The 16,990-nt window shown below is 55.9% G+C and overlaps 1 protein-coding gene across 1 annotated transcript; it reads right to left on the reverse strand.

Moving 5' to 3' along the window:
- Nucleotides 1-1,159: 1,159 nt before the first annotated feature.
- KCTD15 (potassium channel tetramerization domain containing 15) lies at nucleotides 1,160-16,762 on the reverse strand. Its single transcript, XM_087826774.1, has 7 exons — nucleotides 16,638-16,762; nucleotides 14,952-15,050; nucleotides 13,530-13,622; nucleotides 12,743-12,918; nucleotides 7,729-7,873; nucleotides 5,175-5,480; nucleotides 1,160-3,990 (listed from the first exon to the last, which is right to left on the reverse strand). Exons 3-7 carry the CDS (start codon nucleotides 13,593-13,595, stop codon nucleotides 3,832-3,834), a joined length of 852 nt encoding a protein of 283 aa, XP_087682900.1. The 5' UTR covers nucleotides 13,596-13,622; nucleotides 14,952-15,050; nucleotides 16,638-16,762; the 3' UTR covers nucleotides 1,160-3,831.
- Nucleotides 16,763-16,990: the final 228 nt, after the last annotated feature.

Consider the following 16,990-nt stretch of genomic DNA (forward strand, 5'->3'; position numbering starts at 1 on the left):
GGGCGAGGGGCGGGGGCTACCCAAAGGCTGGGCTCCCCTCTCCACTGAAAGCTCACAGAGAGATGCCTTTGGGCTTCCCGAGATGTGAGGGCAAGGACTGAAGCCAGGGCTCGGAGTCCAGGGAGAGTTTCTGGTCAGCCCTCCTTTCTGACCCTCAACCCTCACTGGGGTTGTGTTCACTTCACAAAACTGATGCTTCTAAGAGAACACCACTGCTAGTCTTGCTCCTAGCAGGAAGCTGCCCTTAGCTGCCACCATTTCCTTTATCTGTCCCTTGGCCCACAAAGGGCTACTTTATGGGCCCCCATCTCCATCAAACTGTGACATCACAATTCCTGTAACATCCCACATTAGCCCAGGTGTCAGGCTCAAGGCCAGCAGCAGCCTTCTCTGGCCAACTCTTGTCCCTCCAGCTCTGTCTAGAGGTCCCCACTGGGTTGAACCAAGCACCCCGCCTTGAACTGAAAATCCTCTGGCACCCCCTATTTTTGTATGTTTTACCTTGTCATCTACTCCAGAGAAACACCAATCTTGTATGTCCTAGAATGTCCTTCAGGGTCACTGCAGCTGTTCTCCTGTCTCCAGAAAATCAGGAGAGAGAACAGGGCTCAGTGGGATGGGGCCATCTTGGTAGGTCTGCCTTCTGGATAAGGGGGGTAGCCCCCCAATCCCATGCTCATTGGATCTGCTGGGCTTGGCTAATGAGTCTTCCCTTGGTCAGGAGCTCAATGGAAATCACATCCACATTTCTCACATCCATGCTTCTTTGCCCGTTTTCAAATGTACTAGTGGTTTGGCTCACACACACACACACACACACACACACACACACACACACACACACACAGAGTCAATACAGTGCAAAAGGCCCAACACACCCTGAACACAGGAATCCAGGTTGGGGGTTCAGGAGAGGCGAAGGTAGTCCAGAAGTCTGCCTGCACTGCCCCTACTCACAGCAGGGTGGATGCTAGGACACTGGGGACCATCCAGCCCCTCAGATTGGGAAGGTTCAGTATTGGGGACCTGAGCTACTCAAGCCCTAAGTGACCAAGCGAAGCCCCAAGTGTGAGGAGTGGTGGCTCCAAAAATCATCCAAGCCAGAGTACCTTCTTGTGGCTGCCTCAGTGGAACAGAAACGAAGCACTAGCCCTGCATGTGTAATTTATAAAATATCATTTATTTATTCTAAGGAACATGGTCAAGTGGTAGCTTTAAAAAAAAAAACAAACCTTTTAAAAAGATACTATTTATTAGTGCTGTGACCTGGCTTTGAGCCCCATGTGAGCTGAGCAGCGGCAGAAGCCACCTGCTATGGTTGTGCCCAGGCCTCTCCGTCCAGTTGCTTATAATCAAAAGTAATTACTTTTGAGGTTTACAAAGAGCAGAAGTTAACATTTGTACTGCTGGTATTTGATCAAAAGATTACTTATATTCATTCCAGGAAGTATATAAATGTTTTAAAGGAACTGAAAATTGGTACTTACTGTTTTGGGGACTGTATATTAGAATTTTAGCATTACTACGGGAGCATAGTATTTCTTTACAAATTCAGAAATTCCCCAGTTTATATAAAATTATACTTCCTGATTTTACTTAGTAAAGAAGAAATAAATTAAAAGTAACATTCAGTAAGGTACTTTTTTGTTTTTTAAGCACTATGGTTTACTCAAAGATCGTTTGCTTAGAAATGTGAGGGCATCTCCACCAACCAGCAACCGTGCTGGCTACCATACCAGAAAAATCCATGAACATACGTCGCAGTAAGCTGTTCTCACAAGACTTTCTTTCTAATAAACACACCACTTTCTCCTCTCAGATGCCAAAATGCAGATGTGCCAACTGGAGGCGCGTTGCTAAGCAAAGGAGGCGGCCAGCAAGTCTGTCCAGCAAATTAGACTGTAGCGGGGTGGCGGCTGCTTTGCAGCCGACAGGAAGCAGCTGTGCTCTCGTCCTCCAGGCAGGTCGAGGCTGGTGGCCTTTATCCGGCACATAAAAGGGTCCTCATGGGTTGAACATAAGGGCTTTGAGGAAAAATACAAAAAAGCTCATTTAAATTGGAGGCCTCCGTGAACACCTTCAAACTCCTTCCCTGGGTAGAGATGCACTGAGGTCTTACGCTGCGCTCTGGCAATCTACCCTTCTCATGCCAGGGGCTGCATGTCCCCTGGCTGGCCCGAGCTGTGAACTGTCACCTTCTACTATTCTGTGGGGCTCTAAAGAGGATGTCAGCCTAAACCAAAAGCCAGAGAGGGAAAAATCTCAAACACTTAAGACTGGGTTCAAAAGCCCCTGGACACCTTTCGTCTGCCTTCCCTGGTTAGGGGCTATGAGAATTCAGTCTGTGCGGCCCACAGGGGACAGGCACAGCAGTGAGGAAACAGCCAAGATGCAATCATAAATAACGGCCAGCTTGGGACCTTGCCCATCCCCCTCGAGTGCTGATGACACCCCCACCCCCCTGCACGACATCCATCGCAGGAATCCATTGCTGCTTCTGCACAGGACAGAGCCTCAGTCTTTTGCTTTACAGCAACGTTTATGGCATGAACGAGGAACGTAATGTGTTTACACCAACACGACAATTGTACATTAGCATCTTTACAATATTAAAGGAGTCATATACAAGTCTACAGGCATTGTATGCAGGATGGTGCCGGCTGGGCGCCCCACCCACTGAGCAGTTGTCTGTGGTTTCTCCACCTGGGAAGAGCCAGCTTGGTCAAGTGTGACAGGCTGGGGTGTCCATCTTTGGGCCTGTCATCTAAGAGGCAGCAGGTCTATGAGGAACCCGCAGGGCCAGTCCTTGTTAGAATCTGGGGCAAGAGTCCCAGGTATGCCTATATCCAGGTCTTACCAGCAGGCCAGTATAACAAATTTCATTAAAATTCAGTGTGCATATTAGTGTGGGAAAATCAGAGCTGGGACGGCTTCCTGAGGTGGGGACCCAGAGGATGCTGCTGACAGGTGGGCCCCTTCCCTGAGGGGCCCATTCATGAGGTAAGGATGCTATGTGGCCCTGTGGCTGGTCTGGATGGGGAGAGACTCCTCTGGGAGCCCAGGTGTGAGGACACACAAACTGGACTGGAAGCCCCTGGGTCAAGTGATCCACCAAGTGTGGCCCGCGCCCCAGGTGGCAGCAAGGTGAGGGTCTTAGGTGGTTCCACAGCCACCCGTCCCCCTCACCCAAACCACCCTCCTCCCAGAAGCCCGGCTCCAGCTCCTACAGAGCTGCCCTCCCTGCATGCCCCTAGAGCAGGGACCAGAGCTCGGCAGCTCTTCCCCACGTGGCGGGCATGCCGCACGTCTGACTGAGAATAGAGCACCAAATAAAGAAGTGTTGGTTCTTGTCCGCCTCTCTGGCTTGTGCAGTTGCAGTTACTTCTGTTTTAAATACTGTAGAAAAATAAGCCATCTCTGATGCAAGGAGGCCCACGGGAGTCTGCGACATGTGGGGGAAAGATGAAGAGCTCCTCTGCAGTGGGCTGGGGACGCCAGTGCGCACTCCGCCGTGGGGGGCCCCAGGGCCTTGGAGGATGCTGTGCCAGGCTGGGGAGCCAAGGGGCCCCAGGAAACTGGTGGCAGAGTTCCAACCGAGGCATCTTTGGGTCACATCAGCAATCCTTCGGTGAGCATGCCTCCAGCACCCCACATTCTGTTGACTGACACATGGGGTCCTGGGGCTCCCTGGGCTGGCCTCAGACCCTCTAGTCCCACCTTCAGTCTCACGAAGACCACTAAGCAGGTATATGCAGAACTTCCCAGCACTGTTTCCAGGTCCCTGGGCTGTCCCCAGGGCCAATGGGCCTCAGGTGGGCACTGAGGCAGGGCCTAGTCCAGGGGCTCCTGCTTTATCCGGACAGCGGTGGGGGTGGGCTGTGGTCGCCGCTCTTCCCGGCACAGCACATACTCGCTGAACTGGGAGGAGTCCACGCCACCCCCGCAGGACGCAGCCACACTGAAACCCCTTTGGAACAGCCTCTCCAGGACCTGCCAGGAAGAAACACAGGTCAGCAATGCCCAGCTGCAAGTCTGCCCGGCTTGGCCTGCTGTGGAGCTGGGCCCTAGCTTGGGCAAGCCACCTTCTCCTGTTAACGTATCAAGTCTCATGACAGAGGTTCCAGAACCACCAGCTGGGCAAACGGGCAGTACAGAAGCGGCCAGGCTCCGGGGCCCTCCAGTGACCAAACCCAAGGGCTACTACACTGCTGCCTTCAGGGCCTCACAGCCTTGGTTCAGGGAGGGAGAAAGAGCCTTTGAGCCCTTTGTCTCTTCTCTAGGGTATAACCTGCCCCTGTCTCTCCAGATATGTGGTCCCAGGGCCCCCTCTTCACTCAGACCTTTCTAATAATAGAGAGACCCTGCCCCCGGCCTCTGGGCAGCCACCTGCTTCCCTGAGCTTCGAGTCCCAGATGGTCTGAGGCCTGGGGGCTCATCAGCTCAAGGGAGCTGGGGGTGGAGGAGGAGGTATTCTCTCTGTGTTTGAGTTTCTGTAGGCCTCCATGTCCACGTGGGTTTGTGCTTCTGTGAGGGATGGGTCTAGTCACTGTCTGACACCTGTGTCCTGCAACTAGCAAGTCTGGCTGGCAGCCCATGGAATGTGTGCATGGTGGGCACTTTCCCAGCAAAGTTCACTCTGCCCCAAGTCTGAAACAGGGGTGTGCTCCTGGGTCTGGAAGAGCTGGTGGAAAATGCGCCCCACTCCATCTTGAGCTCCCCAACTCTTAGACCCATCTAGGGAAAGCCAGTCCAGAAATGCTCCGGGCAGCTGTCTGGGTGCCTGTGGCCCGGGTCAGCAGGGTGAGGGAGGGGCTCCAGGCTGCCTCCACGCTCAGCCTCTGACCTGCCGCTCCTGTCGTCTAGGTTTCATTCGAATCCAGACTCAGACTCTGGGTGTCAAACGAAGCACACTTTGTGAAAAGTACTCTGGACAATTTTTATAGAACATCTTTTTGGACCCAAAAAAAAAAGTACAGATCAATTTTTTTAAGTCCATCCCCCAGGCACCATCATTTAATTATGAGCAGGACATAAATTATGCATCCGTACATTGTTGCCTTTTCTGTGAGATGGCAGGGAGGGCTTCGCCATTTCAGGGACCGCGCCTCCCTCCACCTCACTACTGCCGGAGGGCTTTGGGGGGGGGAGGCAAGCGGGGCAGACGTAGCTCTCACCTGTACCGAGTTGAGCCGGCAGTAGCCGTTGAGCGGGAAGCGGATGACATGCGTGGGGTCCTGGTTCCAGCCAGCGTTGACAGAGTTGCACATGACGTCCCCAGTCTCTGGGAAGACCTCCTCGATGAGGGCCTTCTCGCCACTGAGCGCAATCCGCTCACCCAGGTCGGGCGTGACCCGCACCACCAGGCAGTCACAGGCCCTGCTGCGGCGCCGCTGCTCCTGCTCCTGCTGCCAGCGCTCCAGCTCGCGGACCATGGGCTGCAGCTGGTAGTATCGCGCCTCCTCGTACAGCAGGCTGAAGTCCTGCAGGAACCACAGACAGGCTGGAGGGAGGTGGGGGGCTGCCCTTTCTAACTCCAAGGGGCCCTCCTCTCACCATTCTACGGAACTGTGACTCCACCCACCCACCCAGGGCACAGTGTGGACTGGGATTGTGCCCATTGTACAGATGGAGAAAATGTGGCTCAAGTGAACGCGGGCAAGCACAAGGAGTCTAGCCTTGACCCAAGGGCAGCGGCTGGTGTGCATCTGTGCCAGCCCCGAGCCCTTCCATCTGGCCCCAAGCACTCAGGAAGGCTTCATCCCCCTAAAGTAGAAAGAAGCCTCTGGAAAGACCAGGAGGCTCGACTAGAGGAGCTCTGTCTACGCCTGGGGACCTGCTGCCTTCTTAGAACCCCAGAGAGGAGGAGCTCACCTGCCCTGAAAAAGCACACAGCCCAGCAGGGAGGCAAAACAGATCTGCCTAGGCTGGATTTTCTTTCGGCATCTTCATCTGCCAGCCCTGAAGCCTCTGATCATCTGTAACTGAGCTTCTCTGAGCCTCAGTTTTCTCTTCTAAAAATGGATGTAGACACCCAGAGAAGGGGGTGAGGATTTTAAAGGACAAGATCTGCCAAGTGCCCAGCCAGCCCCTGCCCTAGTAGGCTGTACGAGGGGTCTGGTGTGGGGAGCCCATCTCTTATCAGGCAGGCAGCCCCGTCCCGGGATGGACGGGCTCACACCAACTGTCCCTTAAACACGTGCTCACCACATCTGCCCCAGCCCTGTGTAGCCGAGTATCCATGACTCATGCCACTCATTGGGGCTCAGTTCAAGGTTGGCTGGTGAACCTAAGGACCCCTTGGGGAGAGGCAAGGAAGCCGAACCCCAAAGGAGGGCCTACCCTGCCATCTGCTGGCCCCAGCCTTTGGAACCACCCCGAGGGAGGCCTGCCGGGGGACCCATCCTATCCCTCTACAGGGGTTCCTCAGGGCTCCATCCTGGGCTTCTGCTCTCATCTGCTCCTTAAGTGGTATCTGCACACCACACAACCATTTTCAAGTCACGTCCCATAGCATTTCCATGCAGGAGTAGGACGCCACACTCCCCCCAGCCTGTTCCACCCTTGGGGCCTCCACTATCCACTCAGACAGAAGCTGCAGGCTGGGAGGTACCCTCAAGAAGCCCCCGACCTCCACTCCCCCATAGCCTTTTGTGTCTTTTTCGTAAATATAAGTCTAACCTGCCACTTCATTCCCTCTTCACTGCCTCCACCCTGGTCCAAAGCCTTCAAATAACCTCTCTTGGCTTCCTGCTCTCCCCCACCCCCACAACAGCCAGGGTGATCAATTTGAAAATCTGATGGTCATTTCCCCAGTAAACCCTATTCATGACCCTTCTACTGCATTCAGGGTAAAATGACAAATGCTGAGCCAGCCCCCAAGGTCCTGACATCCACCAGCAGCCTCCCTTCCTGCTCTGCCAGTTCACACAGCCCCAGGTTGACCCCTCTCCAGGTCAGGACGGTGTGGCTCCTCGTCACCGCGCCTCCTCACCGGGGCTGTCACACCTGTCTGCCCCCTTCCTCCTTCGCTTCCCAGAGAAACATACTCCCCAGCTCCTTCTCTGAGTTGGAATTCTGTGGAATTCAGGTGTTTTTTGTTCAACATGTCTTCCCACCAGACCGTAAGTGCTGTGGGGACAGGACCCATGTCTGCCTTGTTTCACTGTATTTTCAGCATGAGTTCGGTTGTTGGGACGCAGTAACTAAGTTGGATGGAAGAAAAAACAGTCCCAGGGCCACTGGTCCTCTGGGTTCCAGAAGGAAGGAAGGACACTTGCTGTGAGCCGGGGTAGCCCAGCCTGAGTTTGCTTTCTCTGGGATCCCCAGGGCCATGATGGGGCCCAGCACCGAGTCAGGACTCAGGACCTGGACAGGCTCACCCCAGAACCTGCAGGTCATCTTTTGTTTGAAGGGTGTTTGGTTTGGATCCGGGTCTCCCCCTGCAAATGGCCAACAAAGCAGATCTAGGAACCTCTAGCTCCTGTAACTCTGGCACACGACAAACGTGAAACCAGGGTAAGTGCAGCCGCTTAACTGTTGTTACACCCTGACAATAAGCTAAAAATGTGAGAAAACAAAATTAGTTTAGAAAAAACTATTTCGCCCTTGGCTTCCTTGAGTAACTTTTTATGGTTGCCATGACGACCGTGGGTCCACTTATTAAGTCACAGCGTCCCCTGTGTAATGCCACCACACAGGCAGCAGGGTAGCCACCGGCTGCAGACTTACCTTGAAGTCATCCGGGAGCAGCAGTTTTGACGTCCGCAGGAAGCTCAGGACATAGCGGAAAATCTCCCCGTCCCGGTCAATGAAATAGTGTTGCTTCAAACTGTCCAGAACGATGGGCTCAGTGCCATTGAAGAGGCGGCTTATTCTAGAAGAGATGGAGGGTGGGATGGAAGGGTCAGTCCACCTACCCCAGCCCCATTCCTGAAACCGTGCCAAGCCTGAAGGATGTCTGCACACACCGGAGGCAGCCAGGCCACCGTCGGACAGGACACCGGCTCAGCAAGCGTCAGATGCCACACACTCCGCCTACATTCACAAGCCACAGCCAGGGAGACACGCCCAGCTACACATACCTGCTTGCCAACACATGCTGTAGGCCTGGAAAACTACAGCAACACACACACACAGCCTCCTTCCCCCCACACACAAACCCTAGCCAGGCAGACCCACCCAGAAAACTCCCACCAACCATCAGACACCCCAGCCCAGAGCCACACAACCAATGAACACCCGTAAACCAGCCAAGACAGTCTTGGCTCCCACACATCCACATCACCCAACCCACAGGGACGAGCACCAGATGTGAAACACCTGGGCAACAGGCACAGGGTCACACGGCCCCCTCCCTCACAACACACCAATCACAGGCACATCCAGGCAAAGGCTACACCAGCCAACACAAGTCCACCAGGGACACAGCTATGTACACGAGGCAAACTCACAGATAAACCAACAACAGCCACTCATTCAGGGAGCCCTAGGGGAGATCCAGGGCAGGGAGGAGGTTCTGCACATGTGCATGCATGCCACAGTGCACACATGTACACACACACCACTGTGCACGTACAGGAACAGTGCGGGCACATACACCACAGTGCACAAAGATATGCACACCTGGGAGGGGTCTGGGAGGGGAGACAGGACGCAGCACCCTGTCCTCTGAAGGGCAGTGGTTCTGGCAGAAACTCAGGTCTTAGGGAGCTCCCAAGGCCTACCCCCATCCATTCCAGGGAGGAGGAAGCCGGCCTGGAGCCAAGACTTTGTCCATCCCATGCCCAGGGAGGCAGGCTCTGGTCTGGCTAACTTCCCCTGCAGACCCCAGGCCCAGCTGTGGACAATTAGGAGCCACAAAGAGGGGTGATGAGAGCCAAGAGCCTGGCCTGGGAACAGGAGGAAGGCTGGCAGAGTCTTCCCAGTGATGGCACCTCTAGGCATCCTTTCGTAGGCCACACACTTGTCCAGAGCTAGACCCTTCCAAGGCTGCATCCTGTCTGCACAGCCTGGGAAAAGGGTGGCCCTGACCTGAGATCAGGCCTTCCAGTCCAGCCTGCACAATCTGATCCCTAAGCCCCTTCACTCTCTGACATGGACCTTCCAGGCATGAGCCTCTCTCCCCCAGCAGCCCAGGGCTGTATGTATCCCAGGTCACTATGCCTGAGGCCCTGCCCTGCCCCTGCCATTGTGGGCCAGGGGCATGAGCTGGGCGGAAACTGAGGGTTAGAGCTCAAAGCCTTTCAGGGTCTCCCATCTACACCGCCCTCCACTCAGTGGCCTGGTACACTCAGGCATCGGCCATGAGAGTCCGCCCAGGTACTGACCTGCTCTCAGTCTGGGGACATGGCCTAGCCCTGGTCCCAGTGGGGCTGTATAAAAGGGCAAGGCTGCCTCAGGGATGGGCATAAGCAGGTCAGAGCCTGTGGTGAGGTGTGGAGAGGAACCAGTGCTGCAGTCACCCAGATACAACTCATCTCGGGGCTCCAAAGGCCATCGAGCCTTATCAACCCCCCTAGGCCTGGTGACAATAGTACTGGGGGACACAGCCTTACTGGAAAGCCTTGGGGGCTCCATGGCCTGTCCCAACTGTCAAAGCCTCCGAGACCTGGCCTCAGCAGAGCTTGGGCATTCAAATGTCAGACTGAGGGCCACCCAGCATATCTGGAGACAGATGGGACTAAGCAAGGCTGCCAGGTGCCATGGGCAGTCACCATCAGACAGCTAAGGGCCCCCACATGGCATCAGCAGACAGAAGTAAAAACCACATCCACAGGTGAGCCAGCAGGCCCTAAGCCGAAGGCTCCCTGTGGAACTTTCTCCACCCTTCCTGGTTTGAGCTCAAACACTCCATGCAGCCAACAGCGTTCTACGTTTGGCTGCATTGCCAGTCCCGCTGACGTCAGGGGTGGATGGGGCTCAGACCACCTGTCAGTCCAGAGGACTCCTGGTCCACCCACATTCTGGGGCTGACTGGGTTCCAGGTTGTTTACTGGTCCAAGACTAGAAAGTGCTCAATCTGCCTTATTTTAGAACTGGCTGGTTTCTAGATCTTTCCAGGATTCAGTGTATCTCCACAGGAACAAGGTTTTCATGCTCTTGGGGTCTGAGGCTACCAAGAATGTGAGCAGGTTGAGGGGAGGTTAGTCAGTCACCGCAAAGGAGCACAGACACCTACAGGGTCTTGAGTCAGCTCCTGCCCCAGGTTACCCTCTGAGGAGGCTTCAGGGTTTGGGGTGCCACCTTCAGAAGTCCTCCATGGTATAGGCTAGCCCGTTCTGACCCCCACTGACAGGGATCTTGTCTTTCTTACTTTCTTTTTTAAAGCTTTGGTTCCAATTTTCTCAACATTCCAGTGGAAGGTTTTGTTGGTTCTGAAACTCCTGGACATCTCAATTTGTTGCTTCCTGCAGCCAGGAGGGCTGTGAGAGTTAGGCTACCATGGCAGCAGCTAAACCATGTCCAGCAGGCAGGAACGAGCTGGGTGTCAGCTGCAGGGAGTCCACTCCCAGCCCCTGGCAGCTGTGTTCCAGTCTCTGGGAAATGACTGACAGCTGTTCCTGAGCCAACCAGTGGTGGCACCTGTTCCTTGTGTCGGAGCCACTCCCCTCCCCACCCCTGCCAGCCAAGAGTCAGAAGCACAGTTCTGTGGGCACAGGAACCTGAGGGTCTGGTGGCAGGAGCCCCTTGTCTCCCAGCACTGCCCAGGATGGGACTTTAGCACTTTTATACAGAAACCCTCCAGGGGACCTCAACACTTTTAATTCTCCATTTCCAGGTGACTGACAAAGTGATACTGGGTAAGGGATTGCTCTTGGTTCCAGAATTGATGAAAAATAGCTTTTTAATTTTAATGATTCACTCAAGGACGGATGAGAGATCTAAGGGGCCCTTGCCAGCACAGCTGCCCAACCCACTTTTCAGGCCTGGCCTGACCCACTATCCCCTGGCTGTCCTATAGGTCATACCACCCCTGGCCTCTAGGCCAAAGCTTCAGGCCTGGGGAGCAGGTTGCCTGTGAGCCAGAAGCCATCCAAGCAGAACGGCAGATTCATTTTGAGTCCCAGCCTCAGGAAAAAATGCAGACTGCCACCTCCTCTGAGCACGTCCTGCAGCCAAGGGGCTCAGCTCCCCAGCTGGAGGGCCTGCCCCACCACAGAGCAAGACCACGGGGTAGAGCAGGACCAAGGACAAGGACAAGCTGCTCTGGGGGCCTGGGGGAGGGCCACCCACTGCCCTCCCGACTCCCAGGCAGCAGCCTGGACACAAGAAGGAGGAGGCCTGAGCTGCAATTACTCCATAAGGGGCAAGTGTTTGATTTCAGGAAACTCTCTTCAGAGAGGCTGTGGGCAAGGGTTTTATGAATTTCACTCACAAACGTCGTCCACCGATTAAGGGGTGATCTATCTCAAACAACTCGGGAATGCCACAGAGGGAAAAACTGAAATTAAATAAGCTGAATCCATCTCTTGTCCTCGACAAGGCTCTGCAAGCTAGCGGACCAGCCAACACTGCTGGTGTGGCCTCACGGCTCCCCCTCTCCCTTCCCCCGAAGCCCCAAGTTCACAAATGCCCCAGGCCTAGCCTCTGTTGGGCCAAGAAAATGAGGCTTAAACCACCATCTGCCCCCCCAGAATCCCCAGGTTCCGAAGGGGACACTGCATCCACCTCAAAGTTCCCTCTTTGAGGGAGCACCGCAGCCCCATGGAGGGCTCCACCCCGGCCCTGCACCAGCCACCTACGCACAGTAGGAGTCCGTTGTGCTCTGAGCAACTGCACTGACGACAAGGCAGCCTGACAAGAAAGCTTCCCAGAGATGATCCCTCAGTGTCTGGGGGATTAATTAGCTCCTCTTGCTATTTTAAATGTATAAAACGGGCGGTGCCCGCAGCACTGGCCCTCCTGCTGCTCAGCCCTCCGCGGTGGCTGCATCACTGTGCCAGGAGCAAGCAGTCGCGGGCTCAGCAAGCAGCAAACGGCATCACCTCTGGGACAGGCTCAAGGAGACCCACCCCAGCTCAGGTCAGCCCCGCTGCTGTGCCAGTGGGAACCCAGGTCTGTGGAGCGAAATGCCCATGAGGCAAAAGCAGGATTCGGCAGCACCCAGCGCCTCCCACAGATGGGCGCACAAGGCAGGAGTGCCAGGGAGCTCTGGAGTGTGAGGCACCAGGCTGGGAGGGTCCTGGTCAGAGACACTATGTGCTGATGGGATATGAGGCTTATGCTTCTCCACAGCAGTCACTGGACCTCTCCCCCTCTCCCTGAGGAAGCCTGCTGCTAGCCCTCAGGGTGTAGGAGTAGCCACCCCAACAAAGATGGCAGATTGTAGCTTTCCTTCCTCCCTCTCCTTATGTGATTTCCCAAGTGTTAGAATCAGAAGTAAGATTAAATACAGGACCCCAAGGACACAGCATTGCTCACAGATGATACCCTGCAAAGGCCAGGCCTAAGTCCCACTCAAGAGGAACCTAGAGGCATGTCAGATCCCCCAGCCAGCTGCTGGCCAGCATCAGGAAGGACTGCTCTGAATAAGTGGCTTCTGCCAGTGGTTCAGAATCTCCACCTAGCACTACCAATGCAGCGAGCTAAGGGTTGCACGTCCCTGTACAAACCAGCCTTCAACTGGAAGACTCAGCCTCCCAAGCCCTAGTTCCCTGGGTGGGCCAGGAGAGCCCTGTGTGTTGGCTGGCAGGGGAGACAGGCCCTACCACACGCCTGGTACCACAAGGGGCTGGGCTCTTACCTGGAGTCGGGGTACTTGGTGAGCGTGGCCAGGCTGCTGGTGTACATGTGGCCGCCCACGTCGATGTGCACAGGCGCGTTGGACTTGGTGAGCTGGGCTGGCAGTGGAATCCCCTGGGCAGCCAGGGGAGACACAGGTGACCGGGTGAGAGACAACCGGGACATGCTTCCTCCCTCCTGGAGATGGAAACAAGGCAGAAACAAGAGTTTCTTCACAACAGAGCCGTGTACTCCCTTTATTGCCAATGTGATCACAGATCTAATCAGATCACTTCGCCTGTGCCTGATCACATATTCAGCTGACAAATTACGGCCACCACTGTAATTAAGGGTATCTGCATCATTCTCTTCAAAGTACCAGAGGGAAAAAGAAAGATGCTTATTAGCAATAAGAAATCAAGAACAAAAATTTTTCAAGGTGTCAGCCTCCAGGGGCATAAAACAAACTGCAAAATTCTAATTAAAGGTCGTGGGCTTATGTGTTAGATGTGAAATATCCCCTGACAAACGAATCACCAATTTGTGAATTGGGATTCAGGGGTTTTTGCAAGTTTGTCTCAGTAACGAGACACCTCTAAATTAGTGACTTCCTCAGCACCTAAGGCGTTGAGTTTTATACATGGAGTAAATTTCACATCAAATTAAGAGCATTTCTGTTTCAAAAAATACATAATCGTACAGCCAGTCAACAGTCATCTCTTGAATGCTGCGAGGAAGGGCAGCCTCAGGCACCCAGGAAAGGGGCAAGGAGGTGGCCACCACTGATCAGCCCACCCTCTGGCTCTCACCTCGGTGCCGGCGCTGCCTTGGGTGTGAAGCGAGGACCCGCTCGGCCGCTCCTTGCGGTGAGGCATCTAGGCTTCCATCGCTGCCCAGAGTATCTGTGGGAAGCACCGAGAAACCAGAGGGTTACTCCTCAGAGGTCACGGGCGCTGTGTCTTCCACGGAGTCAGACACTTAGAATCGTCCTGCACAGGCTCTCTTGGACCCCATGCCTACTACAGTGTTCTCCAGATTCCATCTACCACTGTCCTGTCCCCATACCCCAAAGCATGCCCTCGGGCCATACCAAATCTCACACACACACACACACACACACACACACACACACACACGTGTTTTCTGGGCAGCTCCAAGTCTGCTAATTCAGCTAATGACAACACTGAAACATATGCTCACCGTAATTGCTCAAAATGTTTCAGAACAAATCTGATTTTCCTGGTATTTTGGTTTAGAGCCATGTTACCAAGCGTGTCTCCTCTTGCATCAACAGAGAACCCCATGGACCACTGTGCAGGGTGTGTCTCAGCCCCCTTGGGATCATACCCCTAAGGCATTAGAGAGCTTCCAGAAGGAACTCCACAGCAGCTCAGCAAATGGACCCTATCTCCCGCTCCTCCCCACGGTCACTTAGCACCTTTCCTTGGCTCCACAGCCACCTGAAAAAAGATCATTCCTCATTCTCTGGAAGCCACTCCAGGGAACTGTAGGGACCCTGTGCAGGACGGTAGAGAAGAGCGGGTTTCTGCAGCCCTTCCAATCCCATGGGGGTGGCAGGGGCACGCACAGCGAATATCACCCTCCCTGCTGGCGTCCACAAGCCTAGCTGGACTTGTCTCTCACAGGTTTAAGCCTTGAGGGAGCACAGGCGTTGACTCTGTGCCTTGAAATTCAACATCCAATTTTGAAACATGGACCAAGGTCCAATGAGCACCAAACCGTGCAAATTTAAGTAAGCTTGCTCTGTCCCGAGTATCCTGGCAAGTTCCCTGACAGGAAACCGGGTGGGGGTAGAGGTGCTATTAGCAGACAGAGATGTTTAATTTATACCCTCACTGAGGGGGGTGGGGGCTGCTGCTTTTGGCATTCCTGAGTTCCAGTTAGCTTTTTTTAAAAGCAGGTCACTTATCTCAAGGAAGTTCTGAGAAACCAAAACAGAGCTCAAGAATGGGTTGTCCTGCCTGGCAGGCTCTGCTGGGTGAGGAGTCTGCAGGAGAGCCGCACTGACACTAAGGATAAACTGCGCTGGGAGGAATTCCGCTGGATATTTATCAAAGCAAGCTGCACAGTTTCTCCTACTGCCAGGTCACTACTCAAAAGTGATATTTAACACCAAGTACCCATCCCGAAAGCTGCTCAGTCCCATTGTCACCCAGCCTCTTTTCCCATCGCAAGCACAATCTGATGGTCACAGCAAACCGGAAACTCACCATTGGAAGCCCCAGGCTTTACGCCTTGACCAGAACCTCCAGTGCTCCCTCTGACCAACGCATCTGTGCTGGACAACGACCCTTTCTCCGAGGCCACTGCTGAGGGCAGAAGCATAAAGTGGGTGCAGTTAAGAGACACAAGTTCATTCCGCCAACACCAGCATCAAACCCATGACCCAGCCCCAACAACGCGGGCCCTGCCGGGGCTGGCCAAACAGCCTGTTGCAGGGCCCTGGGGTTTCCGAGCCGGCTGGGTGTCGACCCGCGTCTTGGAGCTGCGGCGGGAGCCCCCGGGACCCGCGCCCGCCCGCCCCCGCCGAGCCCCGCCCGCTAGAGCAGAGAGAAGCGAGCAGAATGCCACGCTCATTTACACACAAAATGATTTTGTGTCCCATTGTGCTCGCAGTTGTTCAGCTCTCTGGGGGTGATTAAACTGGCTGTGCTGCGGCAGCTTGAGACGATTTCACTAAATCGCTTCTTCGTGAAGTCGCTTCTTTGCTAAGCTGTTATTTTAACCATAAAAGGTAAACAGAAGGCGCCTCGCGAGTCCTCTCTAGCTCGGCGCCCGGGGCGCCAGCCCGCGGGGAGATTGCCGGGGGCCCGCCGAGCGGCCCCGGGGGCTGGCCGGGGGCGAGGTCCGCCGGCCTCCCGGTGCGCGCCAGCCCCGGCCACGGAGCCCGCGGGCCGGAGTGAACTTCAGGGCGCCGGGAGCCTGCTGGGCCGAGGTCCGTGGCGCCGCGGGGCGGGGGTGGCCGCGGAACCCGAAGAGCCTGGCGGGGAGGGGAGGGGTGTGCGGTGGGGGGCGGAGAACAAAGTTAAATCAAGAAGCAGACACTTGGAGACCACAGATGGGAAGCTTGCCTAATTAAGGACGTAAAAGCGCTTTTGTTCTCAAAGTTTATTGTTGGCGGGATTAAAAAAATTAATTGAAACTAATGCTGTTATCCCATGCAGTTAAATTCCTTCATGCACATTTGAGAGGCGGAGTGAAAACTTGAAGCTTATCTTTCTGCAGTCGGGGTGCGGGGGGGGAGGGGGTGTCGCGGGAAGACCTAAAGGTGCTCCGGATACCGAAGGAGGGATGTTGGGGAGTGTGTGTCCGGTGCGCGCGCCCAGGCAGTGAGTACCGGCGGGCAGCAGGGAGGAACCCGGAGGCGGCGATCGCGTGTCCGCGCGGCCGGCCCCGGAGCCCCAAACCCCGCGCGCCCGGGACGACCAGCGGCGCGCCGACCCCTCCCGCCCCGTTTCGCACTCGCGGGGTGGGCGTCAGAGGACGCACATCTGTCCCGTTAGAGACTTTTTCTCTCTGATTTGAGCGCCAAGCTGGGCACCATCCGCCCCAAAGCCCCAGCTGCGTGTGCCCAGTTGTGACCCCGGAAACTCGCCGGCCCTGCACTGGGGCTCCGGCGCTGGGGCCTGAACCCGCCCCCCCCCCCCCCCGCGCTGCAGGAAGAGCCGAGCCCGCCCGCGTGGGGAGGGTCTACCCTGAGCCAGGACCAGCCCACGTGGGCAATCACCCCTCCCGCGCCAGGCCTTTGTGCTGGGTGCCCCCGCCGACCAACACCGGGACAAAGCAGCCGCCCCCGCCCAAGTCCGAACCCCGGCCGGGCGACTTTCTGAGTATCGCAGCCACTTTGGGGACAGGGGTGCGCGGTGCTGAGCGGTGGCCGCCCGCGCTGGGCTTACCTCGGAGCCGGAGCGGGGGATCGGGCTCGGGCACAGCCCCCGCCCCCCGCAGCCGCCGGTCTCGGGCGCCTGGCGCAGCCTTGCCGCCTGTGCTCGCAGCGCGGGTCGCTCCGGTCTCGTCCTGGAGTTACTTTCTCTCTCGCCCCCAACCCTCCCCCCCACCCACCCCTCCCGCCCCGGCCCCCGCTTCGCGCGGCCCCTCGCGGTGCGGCGCGCCGGGGCCTCCCCTTCCCGCCCTCCCCTCTCCTCCTCCCCTCCTCGCGGCCGCCGCCGCCGCCTCCTCTTCGCGCCGCTCTTCGGCTGCCCTCCCGCCGCTCCCACCTCTTCTCCCTCCTCTCTCTCCAGCGGCCTTC

Source organism: Miniopterus natalensis, chromosome 18, assembly GCF_054644295.1.
Source record: "Miniopterus natalensis isolate mMinNat1 chromosome 18, mMinNat1.hap1, whole genome shotgun sequence".
Taxonomy (NCBI): domain Eukaryota; kingdom Metazoa; phylum Chordata; class Mammalia; order Chiroptera; family Miniopteridae; genus Miniopterus; species Miniopterus natalensis.